Here is a 17,960-nt window from a genome sequence, read left to right as displayed (position 1 = left end):
TATGTGCACATATACATACTAAATAAAACATAAAGATTTTTTTAAAAAGTTTATTCCCTTTTCTGTAAATTACAGTGAATACAGACATAGCATTATGAAAAGGTATAAATCAACTTACCAGTAACTCAGGGCTGCCTTGAGACATAAAAGAACGAGATTGATTTTTTGGGATGATGGCCTTTAATAGTGGAATACCATCACTAATTCCCTATAAAATAAAAGAGGTTTAGTGGCTGGTTCTGCTCATATTTATTAAGTGCAAATTACTGAAAATTTCTCTTTCGTTAAACAAGCATGATCCCTATGATACAGCATTTTGCTCTATCTAACCATGTAATCATTTACTGTAGCATGCAGGAAAGGAATTCTATACCATGTCTGGATGGAATGCTTGAAACTTCTGAAACCCATTACCTTTATTCCAGAACTTTGCTGTGAAGCAGATGTAGATTTCAAGAGGTACCCATCATTTAAAACAGACAATGATTTATGACCTCTTTTTCCTTTTTTATACTGACACAAATATAAAGTAGAAAATACAGATTATATATGAACATATTCCTCAAATAAATGGGAAATTTGGTAATATTTTATAGAAAAAAAATCTTTTGGGGCTTACATTAAAAAATAGATCCATTTTCTTAACAGAATTTTCTGAGAGTTAAATATTATAATCATAAAATAAAGACAGTTCTCAGGAAACAACTACCATCATCTTACTACAATATGAAAAAGAACAATAATTTGAACTTATTTCTCTGATGTGACAATAGTTCAAACTGATACCCAATATTTACTGTAAATAACATGATTGGATATATATTATGCAGCAAATATTATTCTAAGAGGCTTATAAAAACTAAATTGAATTATATATTGAACTAAAATGAATTATAAAATTCATTATAATTTACAAAATTATAAATGTGTTTTGCTCTTCACATTGTGAATTCATCAAGAATCACTTGCATTTGAGTGAAAGTAGTATCTAAGAATCTATTAAGTCCTTGTTTTCACTGCTGCCTCCATATTCTTCACCATTTAATTTCTAAAAAGAAATGACCTACACAGGACCCTCTCTTCCTATTCATGTATACAGAAACACCTACAATGGTGAAAAGTGACTAGTAAGTCAGTAACCAAGGACATGTATTGTGCTCTTTATCTTGCTAGAGACACTGCTCTTAAGGTAAGTTACCATATGACATGGTACATACAAAAGGGGACAAATGCATCACTGCATTTTCAGATGGAATTCTCAATTTATTACAATATAAAAATAATGTTCAAAATAAGTGATGATGGAAGTAGTTCTATCAGCATCATATGATAAACTCAGTATCGACTTTGTACCAGATTGTGGATCAAACAGGGGTTTTATGGGTCATTTTACACACAATAGCCTGAGAATATCCTGAGAAAGCCTGCCTGCAAGTTTAGTCCTTGATTAGCAAGCAGTTCCTTATGCTCCCATAAAACTTTCCTATGGGGTTGGAGAGATGACTGAGAAGTTCAGAGTACTTTCTGTTCTTGTAGAGGACCAAGATTCTGTTCCAAGCCCTCACATGGAGGTTCAAAACAGTCCATAAATTCAGTTCCAGGGATTCTGATATGCTCTTCTGGCCTCCGTGAGAATCAGGCACAGATGGGGTATACATACATATATGCAGGCAAAACACTCATAAAAATAAATAACACCTTTAAAAAATGGTGATTCTATCAAATGGTGATTCTTCTGGCCTCTGCAAGCACCAGTCACATACGACACGGGTATACATACATATATGCAGGCAAAACACTCATAAAAATAAATAACACCTTTAAAAAATGTGAATCTATCAAATGGTGATTCATTATACTTCTGTCTGTGAAAATGAGATGATTTATGCTGAACCCCTACATTTCTTCTTAAGTTTGGAATTTTGGTATCTGATACACAGAGGGATATATATGTGACCAGCCTCCAATTACATCCTTGAACACTGTGTTGCTAATGAATTTTCCTGGTGAACAAAAAGTTGTTTTCACATTTCATTATTAGGAGAATTAAAAGTGAACTATGCAACTCCATAATAAGGGAATCAAGGAACATTTGTATCTGGCTCCTCTGGACTCCTCCCTATGTGCCTTTTCCCCTTTGTTGATACTGCTTTCTAATGTTCCACTGTAATGAATCTTACTCCTGAGTATAAATGTTAAATTCTGTGAGGTTTTCTTGCAAATCACTGAATATGTTGATTGTCTTGGAGACCCCTAACATATCCTGGGAATATTGAGTATTCGTCCCTTATTGCCCTCACCTTATTCCTTTAAGACAGTGTTTTTCAGTGAACGGGAAGCTCACAGTTTCAGTGAGGCTAGCTGGCAAGTGAACTCCTGGGATCCACCTGTCTATTGTCCACAACACTGGAGTTACAGGCACATGCAGCCATGCATACCTGGCTACCTGGGAATTTGAACTCAGGTCCTTATGCTTCCACAGCAGCATTCTTATCCACTGAGTGATTTTGCCAGGCCTTAACTGTCATTTCTTTGTACTATTTCTATAAATATTGTGAATTATAGGTTTGAGTATGTCTGGAAAATGACCAACATTATATAGTTTGTATTATTAAACAATTAATAAATTCAGTCAATATGAATCTAGAAAAAGAGATTAATTTCTGCTCTCACGAATAAATGAAAATATATCTGGATTAAAATATAGTGACACCTCAACATTGTTTATTGGAGTCAAACTCCTTGTAAATAAAGCTATAACTGTTTTGACAATCATAAAAATTATCATGGGGGGGGCTGGAGAGATGGCTCAATGGTTAAGGGTTAAGAGCACTGGCTGCTTTTGCATAATACCCAGGTAAGTGTCTCAGCATCCAAACGGCAGCTAACAACTGTCCATAACTCTAGTTCCAGAAGAATACAATGACTTCTCACCACTGTGGGCATTGCACAACACGGATGCACTTACACATGTGTAGGCAGTACACTCATACACATAAAATAATAAATAAAATACTTTAAGACAGGGTCTCTTTGGTAGCCCCAGTTTGCCTGGAGCTCACTATGTCTACTAGGCTAGTCTCTATCTCACAGAGGTCTGCCTATCTCAGCCTTCCTAGTGCTGGGATTAAAGGTGTGTACCATCAGGCCCAGATTAAACATTTGAATTGTTAAATTTAAGTTTGAAGATCCTTTTTCAGTCACAGCATTAACTAATATTTCACTTAACTATTCCTTTTAATACTATCAACAATTTGATAGGTCATATTTAATAGCTGAACAGACATTATAATTGAGAACAATTAAAATATCACCATTCTACATAGTATTGCAATTGTCACGAGATATTCTGTATTAAGTAATTTGCTCCTTCTTATCAGGAAGACATGAAGTAGAAGAGAACAAGGTAAGAGAACAGTTCAGACTACTCAGCTGCAAAAAAAAGCTTTCAATAAAAGTGATTTTATAATCCAAGACAGGAGCTGGGTATGGTGGCACAAAGAAGGCTCAGTGGTTAAAAGCGCAGCCAAATCACATGGCTGGAGAGGTCATAGATCCTAGAGAAAAACCTATCTCTGTCTTATCTCTAGACAAATGAAATTTCTTACCATATATACTAAATATGGATGCTTATATATACAGATAAGTATATCATACACCACTCATAAAAGAAGCTTCTGTTTGTAACTGATAGAGGCTACTGCAGAGTTCCACAACTGGCCACACATAGAGACAGAGAATATATGTCTGAGAGATGCCCAGTCCTAGGTGACATATCTACAGTGGAACCTCTACACCTAAGGCTCATAGAACATTTATTCACATGAATGTGTGTGTGTGTGTGTGTGTGTGTGTGTGTGTGTGTGTGTGTGTATGTAAAGCTTCCTTATACAACTGAGTGCAATGCACACAGAAGGCCACAAGTGGTCAAATTTTAGAGAGTAAGAGACTGCAGAGTGTGTGTACCTGAATAGGATTCCTATTCCTATATTAAATCTCACCCATCCATGACTCAGGGACCACTTTGGAAGAGGAGGAAGAAAGACTTTAAGAGCCAGGGTTGGTTTATGAACACAGGGAAACAGAGGCTTTCAGGCCATTGGAAGCTTGTACATGTGACTTGTAGCAATGGTGGCACTGAGCATAGGACCCATGCCAACTCAATCAGACAAGGACCCAGAATGGAACGAGGGAAATGGGTGGCAGGCCGACCCTCATTTGGGAACTGATGGAAGACTGATAACTGCTGGGTGAGGGAGAGTAGACCTCACTTACAATCTCTAGATGGGATGACTAGACTCCAGTGGATGAATTTGCACTGAAGGACAACTGGGTACAGATGCTTGACTGGATAGGACTTAGCAAGTATGGTGAAATGGATGAGGTTCGATGGGGGGAGGTGGGGGGGCATGGATGGGGGAGGGGCTCTAAATTTGATTAAGAACTATTGTATGAAATGTACAAAATCGCAACTGAAAATTTTCTAAAAAGCACTTGCTGCTCTTGCAGAGGACCCAAGTTTAGGTGTCTCACAACCACCTGTAACTATAGTTCCAGGGGATCAGACACCCTCTTCTGGCCTCAACTGGCACTCAGATGAACATAAACTTATGCAGGCACACATACATTCACATAAATGAAAAATATATAAATCTTTTAAAATATCCAAGACAAGAGCTGGAGAGATGCCTCAGGGGTTAAGAACACTGGCTGTTCTTACAGAAGACCTGGGTTTGAATCCCAGCACCCACCCGGCAGCTAACAACTGTCCATAACTGCAGTACCAGAGGATCCAACAGCCTCTTCGTCCTCTGTGGGAATTTCATGACACAGGTTGCACTTACCTACATGCAGGCAATACACACATCCACATAAAATAAAAATAGTATTTAAAAAAATCCAAGACAGATTATACTTTTACTCTTTTAAACTAAATAGCACAATATTTCTCCTCCATTAAAAATTGAATAAATCATACTGAAGAGCTGGCATCATCAGTAAAGCACATAACTTGAATGTGGATCCCCAGCATCCACAGCTGATTTGGGTAACGCGCACCTGTAACCACAGCACTGATGCTGGGAAGGCACGTGGCAAGATGGGTAAATGTCTAGGGATCATCGGTCAGTCAGCTTAGCCAAAACAGCAAGTTTTAGGTTCAGTGAAAAAAAAAATAAGGTGGAAAATGATAAAGGAAGATGCACGAGGTTGATCTCTGGCCTCTACACTCCCACACACATGTGTATGTGCACATAATACATACATATACACACACAAAATAAAATAAAATAAAATAAAGTACATAGAATTGGAGAAAACACTTTGATATTACAAATTGTAAATTACCTCTATAAAGAATGACTTCAGTTCAGGGAGGTGTTGAAAGAGGTTTAGGGTAGAAGTGTCTGTTTTGGTCTGCTTCTGTACAGCTGCTTCTGCTGATAATCTAGGAGGGTGTGGTTCCTTCAAAATAATTTTAAAATTTCAGTTACATGAAAACATCTCTATGTTCCTTAAGACACACTCTGTGCTACAAGAGAATGCATATTATACACTGTTAACAACTCCAGGCCATGGCTTAGCCTAGTCCCAACAGAAAATTTACCATCCTCATCTATGTGTGCTGATTAGTTTTTTGTCAACTTGACACAAACTAGCATCACTTGGGAAGAGGGAACCTCATTTGAGAAACTTCCTGGCCTGAGGGCATGTCTGTGGGACATCTGTTTTATTCATGATTGCTGTAGGCGTGCCTAGTCCATTGTTGGCAGTGTCAACCCTGGACAGGTGGGCCTGTGCAACATAAAAAAGTTAACTGAACAAGCTATGCGGAGCAAATCAGTAAGCAGCATTCTTTCAGGGTCTGTGCTTCAGTTCCTGCCTCCAGCTCTTGCTCTGGCATCCCTCAAAAACGGACTGTAAACTGTAAGCCAAATAAACCCTTTCCTCCTAAAGTTGGTTTCAGTCAGTGTTTTATTACAGCAACTGAAAAGTAACTAGAGTACTATGAAAATCCTACTTCTAATTCACAGCTTTTCCTTACTAATATCTCTCAAATTTTCAAGTCACAATTAATTTTTACCATGCTCCTTCATAATTTAGGATTCGTTTGTTATTTTAGTATTCATTAGTTGTTTATGACCAGTGTTTCACATTTAGGCTATAGGAATATTTTTATATAGTTTTTTTTTTTTTTGGTCTTTTTGAGTCAGGGTCTCCCTGTAGCCCTAGTGGCCTCAAACTCACAGAGATCCACATGCCTCTGCCTCCCAAGTGCTGGGATTAAAGGTGTGCGCCACCATGCCTGGCCTATATAACTCTTTTAAGTTTTTAAAATTTATTTTTATGTGTATGAGTGTTTTGCCTACATGTATATAAGTGCACCCATGCGAGAAAAGTTCTCCAAGGCCAGAAGAGGGCATTGGATTCCCTGGGGCTGGAGCTACTGAGGATTGTTAGCCACTATGTGGATGCTGGGAACTGAACATCAGTCCTCGGCAAGTGCTCTTAATGGTTGAGCCATCTCTATACCTCTGGAATCTTTTTTAGGAAAAAAAAATTATTACATTTTATTTATTTATTTTGTGTGTACATATGGGTTATGGCACATTATTTCTCAACTTTCATGTCAGAGACACGGAATTAAGAATATTAATATGGTTAATTAAATATATTGATAACATATTAAGTATATTAATAATAATCCAAAGGCACAATTAATATACAGAAGTCTTTTTAAAGGGTCTTGACAGGTATAGCAGCATACACCTATAATCCTAGTTCTTATGAGACTGAGGCAGGAAGAATTTGAGTTTGAAGCCAGTCTGAGCTATACTGAAAGTTCCAGGACAGTGTGCTTTACAAAACAAGACTTTGCCTCAAACAAAAGCAAAAACAAACAAAAGGTGGATAGTCTTTTATTCTTATCACAAAATATTAGATTATAGGCAACAGATGAAACACCCAAAGTACTTAAATGTGTGGCTCCCATTAAGTTTTTTGTTGTTGTTGTTTGTTTTTTTTCCCCTTGTGACAGAGTCTCCTTGCAGCCCCAGGAGCCCAGAACTCACTGGGTAGACCAGACTGGCCTCAAACTCAGAGATAACCCTGCCTTTGCCACCTAGGTGCTGGGATCAAAGGTGTGCATCACCATGCTCAGCTATCTCTATACTTTTTTTAAATTACAACAAAAAGTAGTATTTGAGTTGGGGCACTGGAGTTGATGCTTGTCTAGTGGCAACCACAAGTACTTGAACTGACTCCTAGAACCCACGTTTATAAACAGGCCAGGTATAGTGGTGCATGCCTGTAATCTCAGAGCTGGGGAGGTAGAGATAAATCCCTAGCACTTGCTGGTTTGCCTGAGTCAGCCTATCCTACTTGACAAGTTCCAGGTCAGTAAAAGATCTTGTCCCTCAAAAAGGCAGAGAATGCCAGAGAAATTTATCATTGTCCTCTGGCCTCCACAAACTCAAGGACACATGTTCAGGAACACCACCCACCACTCCAAATAAATTAGCACTATTCTTATAAAATTTAAAAAGTAAAGCTGATAAAAAACTAAAGGTTGTATTTCAGAACCTACAAAGAACCCCCTCTGTTTTATCATGCTGTCTGAACCTAGAGCAAGAAATCTATCTTCCATGAAGCTGCATCTCCAGTCCTTTTGAAAATTTTCACTTTGAAACAGGGTCTCACTAAGTTGCCTAGACTACTCTTGAACTCACTCCATAGCTCAGGCAGGTCTTGAACTTGCAATCCTCTGCTTTAACTTCCTAAGTGGAGAGAATTACAAGTTTGCACCATCAGGGTTGGCTTTTTTTTTTTTTTTCCCCTTCTTTTTTCAGTGTATGAGAGATGACCTTACTATATAGCCCAGACTAGGTTCAAACTCTCCATATAGCCTAAAGTGACTCTGAACTCAAGATTCTCCTGCTGAATCCTCCTGAGTGCAGAAATTTCAGTTGTGTACTACTACTGTCTGACTTACTGGAAGGAAAGGAATTTAAAAAATTTCACATATGATGCCATGCAAAAATCAACTTGGAAGTTCCAAGTAAATTATAGCAAAGAAATAGCAGAAATTATAAAACTTAGTTTAAAAGTTAAACTGACAAAAGTACTGCTATAAAATCAAGCTTAGAAATATGTACTATTGCTGTAAAAATGATTAAGGTTGCTACCTTTAACATATAATTGAAGCAAAAGAATAAACATATATTAAGGCAAAAAGTATAATAATTAAGCTTTAAATAAAGGCTCAGAAGAACATACAAAAAGAGATGCAGTTTATTATTTTATTTTTTAAAAAATATTTTACTTATTATTTTTATTTTATGTGTATGAGTGTATTGCCTGCATGAAGGTAAGTGCATCCATGTCGTGCAATGCCCGCAGAGGAATGAAGAGGCTGTGGGATCCCCTGGAATTGGAGTTATGGATAGTTGTTAGCTGCCATGTGGGTACTGGGATTCGAACCCAGGTCTTCTGGAAGAACAAACAGTGTTCTTAACCACTGAGCCATGTCTCCAGCCCCCAGTTGATTATTTTAAAAATAATTTTTCCCCTACAACTGAAGTTACAGATGGTTGTTTTCCACCATGTGGGTGCTGGGAATTGAACCCAGGTTCTCTGCAAGAGAAGTCAGTGATCTTAACCACTGAACTTTCTCTCAAGCCCCAAGAGATACAGTTTAAGTGCAGGACTTTCAACAACTAATTCAGAGGAAACAGGTTGGTAGAAAGATTTTAAAGTTAGTCATGCATATGAAACATAACCCAATCATTTTCCAGTTTTGTAAATGTATAAAAAGTAATTTTGCTAAGGCATCATATGCTAGGGATTTCGTGATCTTAACCACTGAACTTTCTCTCAAGCCCCAAGAGATACAGTTTAAGTGCAGGACTTTCAACAACTAATTCAGAGGAAACAGGTTGGTAGAAAGATTTTAAAGTTAGTCATGCATATGAAACATAACCCAATCATTTTCCAGTTTTGTAAATGTATAAAAAGTAATTTTGCTAAGGCATCATATGCTAGGGATTTCTGTAAGGCTTGGTTTTGTCGTCTAATATTTATTTATTATTTATTTATTTATTTATTTATTTATTTATTTACCTATTTATTTATTTAGGGATAGAGTTTCACTATACAGCCCTGGGTGGCCTGAAATTCACTAGGTAGATCAGGCTGACCTTGATCTCACAGAGATCCACCCTGCCTCTAGGTGTGCACCACCCCACCAGCTTTACTTATTTTTAAATTATTTATTTATTATGTGCATGATGTGTGAAGAGCATGCACATGCCACTGCACACTTGTGGAAATCAGGATAACTCTGTCAAGTCAGTTTTTTCCTTCAGCCTTTCTGTGGGTCCAGGGAATTGAACTCGGGTCACCAAGCTCACATGGTAAACACCTTTACCTGCTGAGCCATCTCACCAGCCCTGTTATCAATTTTTGTATTTTATTTATTATTGTGTCTGTATGTATTACATATAAGAGCATGAGTATGCATGTGCTATGGTGCACAAGGGAAGGTCAGAGAACAACTGTGTGGAGTCACCTTCCACTGTAGGTTATAGGAACTGAACTCAGGTTGTAAAGTTTGCATAGCAAGCTCTTTTATCCACTGAGTCATCTCATTACCCCTAATATTTTATCATCTATCTATCTATCTATCTATCTATCTATCTATCTATCTATCTATCTATCTATCTATCTATCTATGTCCTGTATATGTGTGAGAGGATGGAGGTCAGAGGGCACTTTGGGGGATTCAGTTATCTTCTTCCACCTTCTTCTGAGGTAGGCACTCTATTGTTTCTGCTGTTGTTCTGTGTACTCGAGGCTAGCTGGCCATCCTACATCTAATCAATTCTCCTGCCTCACCTCTCATCTCCCCACAGGATTGCTGGGATTTCAAAACTTATTCTCCACATCAGGTTGTGTTTCTGTGTGTGTGTATGTGTGTGTGTGTGTGTGTGTGTGTGTGTGTGTTTTGTAGATGGAACGCAGGATTATCAGGCTTGTTTGGCAAATGCTCTTTTACTGCTGAGGTATTTCCCTGGATATGGCTTTATCATTTCAAAAAAATGAAGATAACTGGATCTTTACTGTAAAAGTTAGGGAAAAATTTCACAGAGTGATTAAATAAGAAATTAAGTACTTAATAAATGGGATATTATTATTTATTTCTTATACTTAAATTCATGTTAATAAAGATAAAGACCGCTTCTAAAATATTAGACTGACTTTCAAGAACCTGTGGCAATTAAGTAGGTAACAATTTAACTTCAAATATCAGTATGAGAAAAGATACATACAATATTTAATAACTTGATTCTATACTGCACATATTTTATAGTTAAATTCTTAGAACTGGGATTAGACTCTGGATAGTGTCTTTCTTGGATGATTTCAGCAACTAAAAGTTTTATACACAGGAGTTTTAACATAAGGATAGTAATAACAACACACTGTATTTTATTTGCTATTCATTTTTTTTCCCTTGAGACAAGGACTCCCTGTAGCCCCAGCTGGCCTGGAACTCACTCTGTAGATCAGGCTGGCCTCAATCTCACAGAGGTCTGCCTGCCTCTACCTCCTAGGTGCTGGAGTTAAAGGTGTATGCCACCACACCTGGTTCTGCTATTCAGTTCTTATTCTTTCAGAAATATAAAGCTGGGGCAATAGTTCAGTAAGTAAACTGTTTTCTGTACAAGCATGAAGACATGAATTTAATCCCCAGCACCCATGTAAAAAGTTGAGCAGACTGGTGTGCCTCTATAATCCCAATGACAAGAAGCTGGGGTGAGAAGGATTCATGGGGATCTCTGGTGAGTCAGCCTAGACCAATGGGTAAACCCAAGGAGGGAGAGGAAGGGAGGGAGGGAGGGAGGGAGGGACCCTGTCTTAAAAAACAAGGCAGACAGCAGCTGAGAATGACACCTGATATTGACTTCTGTCCCCCACAATTACACATGTGCACCCACACACGTGTATATGTACTTAGAGAAATAAAAAATGATTGACTTTCTGAGTAAATATAAATCCTTCAGTGATTTGTGAGTAATTGGCTGTATAAGTGGGATCACCCTCTCTCCCCTTGCTGGGAATCATAGAGAGAGCACCGAACACGCTTAGCAAAAAGTTTTACATTAGTGAATTTTATTTTTTTAAGATGTCATCCTTGGGGCTGGAGAGATGGTTCAGAAGTTAAGGCCAGAGGCTGCTCCTTGCAGAGGCCCCAGGTTCGATTCCCAGCACCCACATGGCAGCTAACAACCGTCTATAACTCCAGTTCCAGGGGATCCAATTCCCTCTTCTGACCTCCCATGGCACTGCACAACACTGGTGCACTTACACACATGCAGGCAATACGTTCATACACAGCTGGTCCTCTTAACCACTGAGTCATCTCTCCAGCTCCTAAACTTGTTTTTTTTTTTTAAAAATTTTCTTTATCATTTTTATTTTATGTGGATGAATATAATGCCTGCATATATGCAAGTGCACCCGTGTCATGTAATGCCTGCAAAGGCCAGAGGAGGGCATCAGATCCCCTGAAACTGGAGTTAAAGACGGTTATTAGCCATCATGTAGGTGCTGCGAATTGAATCCATGGGTCCTCTGCAAGAGAAGCCAGTGCTTTTAACCGCTGAGCCAACTCTCCAGCCCTAATTCTAAACTTAAGTTGTCAATAACATATAATTTACCTTTAACAGCTGACAAGGTGTTTGTCCAAAATTATTAATCATCCCTTCTAAGGCTTTTCTTTCCTTTTCATCTGTTAAGGCATCAAGATCCACAGCACCTAAAACAAGAAGTAACCAAATCACTATAAAGTAAAAACAAACCAGTATACTTCGTTACTGATTTATACAAAGGACAGATTAATATATTTAAACAAAACATTTTAGTCTTCAATTTATAACACCACAAATTAGTTTCCTAAAAACCACTAAATCTTCAAACATTAAATATTTTACTTTTTATTTGTCTACATGTATGTGTTTTTGTATGTACATATGTGTATGGGTACAGGTGAGAGATCCTGTCTCAAAAAATAAGGTGGAGGAGCGCTGGAGAGATGGCTTAGTGGTTAAGAGCGCTGGTTACTCTTGCAGGGGACCTAGGTTCAGTTGCCAGCAACCATGCAGCAGCTAAAACCTGTCCATAATTCTTGTTCCAGGGGATCTGATGTCCTCTTATGGCCTCCAATGGCACTGCATGACAAAGGTACACTTACAAAAATGCAGGTGAAACATGAAACAAAAAAACAAGTAAGGCAAAAAAAACGACTGAGGAAGACACACCTAATATCAACACACCTGTAGATACACAAACAGGTACTCACAAATATCACATACATACATAGACACACATGCATACCAAATTGAAAAGAGGGAATACATTTCAGCCAAAAGCCATCAGAAAAGTCTCAATACTGAGTGTTATTAGAAGAACTTATTATTGGTAATTCAAAATGCCTTCTTTCAAAGTATGCCAACAATCTAATTTGTAATATTCAATGTAAGACTTAATTAAATAGGACACATATACTGGATATCAAATCTTCTGACACCAATAATTGGCATTTATAATTAGATTTGCATATAAATATACCATTATAAGCAAAAAAGAAAAAGAAGCACTTTATTGATCTTCTAAGTGGAAAGTTATTTTGTTAATGTAATCTTTCCTAGATTAAATACTTAGACTCAAATACTAAGTATTATTGGATAAACACTAAATTCTATTTAAGTATTATAAGAGAAAAATAATATAGATTTATACCTTCATAACTACAGTAATAGAAGACATTGAGTGCCTCCACTGCAGCTGGCCCTCTCTGTTTGTAACCAAAAATTAGATCTATCCATTCATGAAGATGAGCAGAAACATATTCAGACTCCTAGAAAAAGAGCAATTTAATAATTAATGAATGACCTTCCAACTATAATTTAAGCACCCTCCAACAACAATACAAATTTATGTTTTTTTTAAAAGAGTAAGAGCAAATGAAAGATTTCTGTAGACAAATCTTTCTGATTTTATGTAATTCTCTCAAAATCATACCAAACATTTAGTATTTACTATACATATTTACTATTCATATATATTAAAATATAGATTGTGATATTTACTAATCCTTACATATGTATTTCCTCACTTCTGGATAAAGAAAACAACACAAATAAGCTAATAACAATCCCAAAATCTACAATGTATCTTTGTGGTACAATTTCTGTTGAATTGAAAAGTTTTAGACAACTATTACAAGAAATAAAATCAAGTAAACAATGAAAGTACACTGGGTAGGGGAACAAAAAATGGAAGAAGCAGGTTTGGTGGGGTTTGAAGAAAACCATTTTTCATTCCCAGAATCTCTCCAGAGCCAAGACTCTCAAAACGAGAAATGACCTAAGACAATGATCAAATCAGAACAGCAACATTAAAAAGAAGCTTCAGGCAAAAGTTTTCAAAGGTTTGGTTAATAAAGAATTTGTTAAGGATGTTCATGTTGGGCTTTTTAGGCACATACAAAAGAGAGAAAGAATCTTAAAGGCATTTTTCTTTAGTGCCTCCTATTTGGCCTAAAGTAGAAAAGAAACCATTTTGTAAAGAAATGTGGATTGGCTTTTTTTCAACACTGTTGGGAAATTCAACATTTTAAAAGGAACTATATTAATTCAGACTAAAAGATAAAAATTTTCCAATAGCCAGGTGTGGTGGCGAACACCTTTAATACCAGCACTTGGAAGGCAGAGGCAGGCAGGTCTTCGTGAGTTCAAGGCCAGCTTGGTCTACATAGTAACACATTCCGGAGCAAGGATACATCTTTTTCAAAGATGGCTGTAATTTTTTTTAAATTATTTATTTCATAACCATATGATTAGAAGAGGCATTTCATTACAACAGCATTGATATATTCAATAACAATTTTGAGATCTAAGATGCATCTCTTTCAAAATTTGCTGTAAATTTTTAAGTATATAGTTGAATTAATACAGTTAAACAATATTGTATGCTGTCTAAACCCTATAGGACATAAAATTAAATGAGGTTTTAAATTTTAAAAAGATCTCCATTTCATTATTAAAATAGTTTCATATAGAAAAATTCATTTTTAATACAATTGACACTAAGATGTACATGCGTTTCTAATCTCTATATATCTGATTATTACTAGTCACAGTTGGTTACTTTCTGAGCTCCTTGGCATCTGAGGATGGATATAGTCATCATGTAGATTTCAATGGTATTGTTTTTCACATATACTAATTATTAAGGACCAAAATTTTATGCTTTGAAGAATTTTTTTTCTTTTTTCTTTTTTTATTTATACACCCACTTCCCAGGTAGCACCCTCCCATAGTCTCCCTCCCCCGACTAGAGCCCTTATACTCTGATATCCCTGCTACTATCTTCTGTGTTATCGGCACCCCCAGCCATTCCCCACAAATTGCCCTTCTGGTGAATCTAGTCAGCTTGTCTAGAGGTCTTTGTTTTAGGAATGTCAGCTGTTCCTCATCTAGCAGCAATCAATTGTCAATATTCCTTTGGATAAGATTGGGGTCTGCTGTTCATTTTCCCAGTTCGGTGCTGGGTTACTATCTGGGGATCCCTTTGACCACCCTGCCCAACAACTCAAAAGAAGGTTTCACCTGTCTGGCATTGTTGCTTGTTATGTACCCTTTAGCTATACACATGGACTCTTATGAAATTATATTGGCCCCTTTAATCTTTGGTTATACTTTCCTTTTGGGTGTTTAAGGACATACAGTTGGTCCAGATAAACCGATTTATTTTTACTCTTAAGGTCATTTGAGAATCTGCTCCTCAGGGGTCACATGGGCTTGGGAGGAGCCCCTGGTGCCTTTCTTTTACAAGTTCTGCCTATGTGAAGATAAGTCAAAGTTCCTGTTCGACCATGGTTGGCTTCGCTTGGTGGGGTCTCCTCGGCCTCCTTGATCAAGAGGACAGGTGACCTACTATCATTATAGAACATTTTGAGAGACGCTCATAGTCCCCTGGAACTAGTCGACCTAGGAGGGCAAGGAGCAAAAAGTGTCCTTTATGTCCCTCTGACCAAATTATTACAGACCTCAAAGTATGTCTGTTAAACACCCAAGAATGTTAGTTCAACCAGTCTGGTATTTGTAATTATTGTGTGTCATGTAGATAGCTCTTGGGCAAAGACCAGTTGTTCTCAAATAAACCTTACCTAGACATATATTTCTTGATCTGCTATGTATAATTTGTCAGTAGGTTGTAGAAGTAATATGGTTCCCTCTGGTTTTCAAAACTAGCTAGGCATTGTTTATCTCTCACACTGTCTCACCCCTCCATCATGGTTATCCCACTTAAGGTGCCCCCATTTCCACCCTTTCTCCCTTACTAATACCCTTCTCCTACAGTTTAGGTTCAAATTATACACATTTGACTGGGAAGAGTGCCGGGATAATCTGGTGAGCATCCAATGACCACGCTTGGCCCTCCTTTAACGAATGAGCACAGCCATCAACAAGCCCAATTGTGAAAATGTTTAGTGATAAGGCTGAGCTGAAGTCGTGATGATAGCATTTATTTCATGCAGAAGGGATTGCTGTATAGCATCATCTTATTAAAAAGATCTGGAATTTAAAAGTATTTGGTGCTAGGATCCACATATGATGGAGAACATACATCATTTGTTTTTCTGAGTCTGTATTACTTCACTTAGTGTAAAAGTTTCTAGTTCCATCCATTTACCTGCAAATTTAATGATTTCATCTTCTTTTGTGCTGAGTAAAACCCCATTGTAAATATGAACCTTAAATGAACCACATTTTCATTATCCACTCATCAATTAAGGGACACTTAGGTTGCTTCCATCTCTTAGCTATTGTGAAAAGAGCAGCAACAAACATGGATGTACAAGTGTCTCTGCAATGGGATGAGTTCTTTGGGTATATGCCAAGGAGTGGCATAACTGGATCAAATGGTAGGTTCATTTGTAGTTTTTTAAGAGTTCTCCGCACTGCTTTCCATAGTGGTTGAACCAGTTTGCAGCCCCACCAGCTGTGGATGAGTGTTCCCCTTTCCCCATATCCTCTCCGAAGTTTGCTATCATTTGATCTCTTGATATTAGCCAGTCTGACCAGGGTAAGATGAAATCTTAAAGTGATTTTAATTTACATTTCCCTAATTATTAGTGATGTTGAACATCTTTTAAGATGTTTAATAGCCATCTTTACTTCTTCTTTTGAGAATTCTCTGTTCAGCTCCTTAGTCCATCTTTTAATTGGGTTGCTTCATGTCTTGGTTCTGTTTTTTGAGTTCGTTATAAATTCTCGTTATTAAACCTCTGTTGGATGTGTCACTGGTGAAGATTTTCTCCCATTCTGTGGGTTTTCTGTTTGCTTCCTTGGTTGTCTCCTTTGATGTATTTGGGAGCTACTATTATTATGGGCACAGCCATTGCTGCATTAGGATGTGGCAGCTTGCCTTAACTTTAGCATTGGAGAAAGAACGCTTCCATCCTGGGAGTTTCTCTGCTCTTTGCTTCTGTGGTCTGAGTTGACAGGCTATGCTTCCCTGATTAAGTAGCAGTCTTGGAAACATAACGGAAGAGTTCTGTTTCAGTTTATGGGCACCGGAGTTTCTCAGCACCCTTAGCTTGGTTTCTATACAGAAATAATGAATGATAGTAGTTGCTAAGAGTAATCACAAACAGTACACCTTATATCTAAGATATTATAAATATTATGTAGCTGAATCTTGGATGCTGTAAACGTTATGTGAGTTTCGATTGGTGAAGTAACTTATTCTTGGTGGTAACACAATGAATCCTTGGTTATTCCTTGGTTACTTTCTGTTTAGTGATGTATCCTTAGTTATTCCTTGGTTACTCGAGATCTGATTCCTATATAAGCTTGCTTTAGTTCACAATAAACATGCATTGGCACATAGACCTCTGTATTCCCTGCATCCTGATTTCTATCCATCAGGGTCCCCAAGCTCTTCAGGCTTGAACTGTGGTCACTGCACCGTGACAGATGTACAGAAGCTTTTTAGTTTACTGAGGTCCCATTTGTGAATTCTTGCCCTTGCTTCCTGAGGAATTGATATCCGGATTAGAAAATCCTTTCCTACGCCTATACCTTGTAGGGTTTTCCCAAAGTTTTCTTCTAATAGTTTCAGAGTTTCAGGTTTTACATTGAGATCTTTGAGCCATTTGCAATTGACTTTTGTGCACACTGAAAGAGAGGGGTTTAGTTTCATTCTTCTACAAGTGGAGATCCAGTTTTGCCAACAACATTTGCTGAACATGCTGTCTTTCCTCCAGTTCATGTTCTTGGCCCCTTTGTCAAATATCAGGTGGCTGAAATTGCATTTGGTCATATCTGGGTCTTCAATTTTGTTCCATCATCTATGGGTCTATTTTTTGTGCCAGTACCATGTTGTTTTTATGACTATAGCTCTGTAATAAAGCTTAAAATCTGGTATAGTAATCCCCCCAGCATTGTTCTTAGTGCTCAGGGTTGTTTTGGGTATCCAAGGTCTTTTGTACTTCCATATGAATCTTAGGATGGCTTTTTCCAATTCCATGAAAAATGTCATGGGGATTTTGATTGGCACTATGTAGAATCTATATATGACTTTTGGTAGGACGGTCATTTTCACAATATTAATTCTTCTAATTCATGAGCATGGGAGGTCCTTCCATCTTCTGATGTCTTCTTGAAATTTTTTTCTTTAAAGATTTAAAATTTTCATTGTAGAGCTCTTTAACATCTTTGGTAGGTTTACTCCGAGATTTTTTTTTTTTTTTTGCAGCTATTGTGAAGGATGCTCTTTCTCTGCTTGCTTGTTACTGGTACATAGAAAGGCTATACTTTTGTAGGTTAATTTTGTAACCTGCCACTTTAATGAACGTGTTAATAATATCTAGGACTTTTGGGGTAGAATTTTTT

At 37.4% G+C, this 17,960-nt stretch overlaps 1 protein-coding gene across 11 annotated transcripts in view; it reads right to left on the bottom strand.

The window, feature by feature from the left end:
* The window catches only part of Nbeal1 (neurobeachin like 1), a 260,021-nt gene that overhangs the window by 33,767 nt on the left and 208,294 nt on the right, over window positions 1–17,960 (bottom strand). For all 11 annotated transcript variants that reach the window (XR_003851600.1, XR_003851601.1, XM_029569970.1 and 8 more), the window contains 4 exons: window positions 12,799–12,916; window positions 11,718–11,815; window positions 5,347–5,463; window positions 119–208 (listed from right to left, as the gene is read on the bottom strand). Coding sequence is in view for 9 of the 11 variants with exons in the window: in XM_029569970.1 (XP_029425830.1) it covers window positions 119–208; window positions 5,347–5,463; window positions 11,718–11,815; window positions 12,799–12,916 (423 nt within the window). In the remaining 2 variants the exon portion in view is untranslated. The remainder of the gene's footprint in view (window positions 1–118; window positions 209–5,346; window positions 5,464–11,717; window positions 11,816–12,798; window positions 12,917–17,960) is intronic.

This window comes from Nannospalax galili, unplaced genomic scaffold, assembly GCF_000622305.1.
Source record: "Nannospalax galili isolate Female #2095 unplaced genomic scaffold, S.galili_v1.0 scaffold281, whole genome shotgun sequence".
Classification (NCBI taxonomy): domain Eukaryota; kingdom Metazoa; phylum Chordata; class Mammalia; order Rodentia; family Spalacidae; genus Nannospalax; species Nannospalax galili.
Note: the sequence above shows the minus strand (reverse complement) of the source record. Positions and strands in the feature narration are given on the sequence as shown.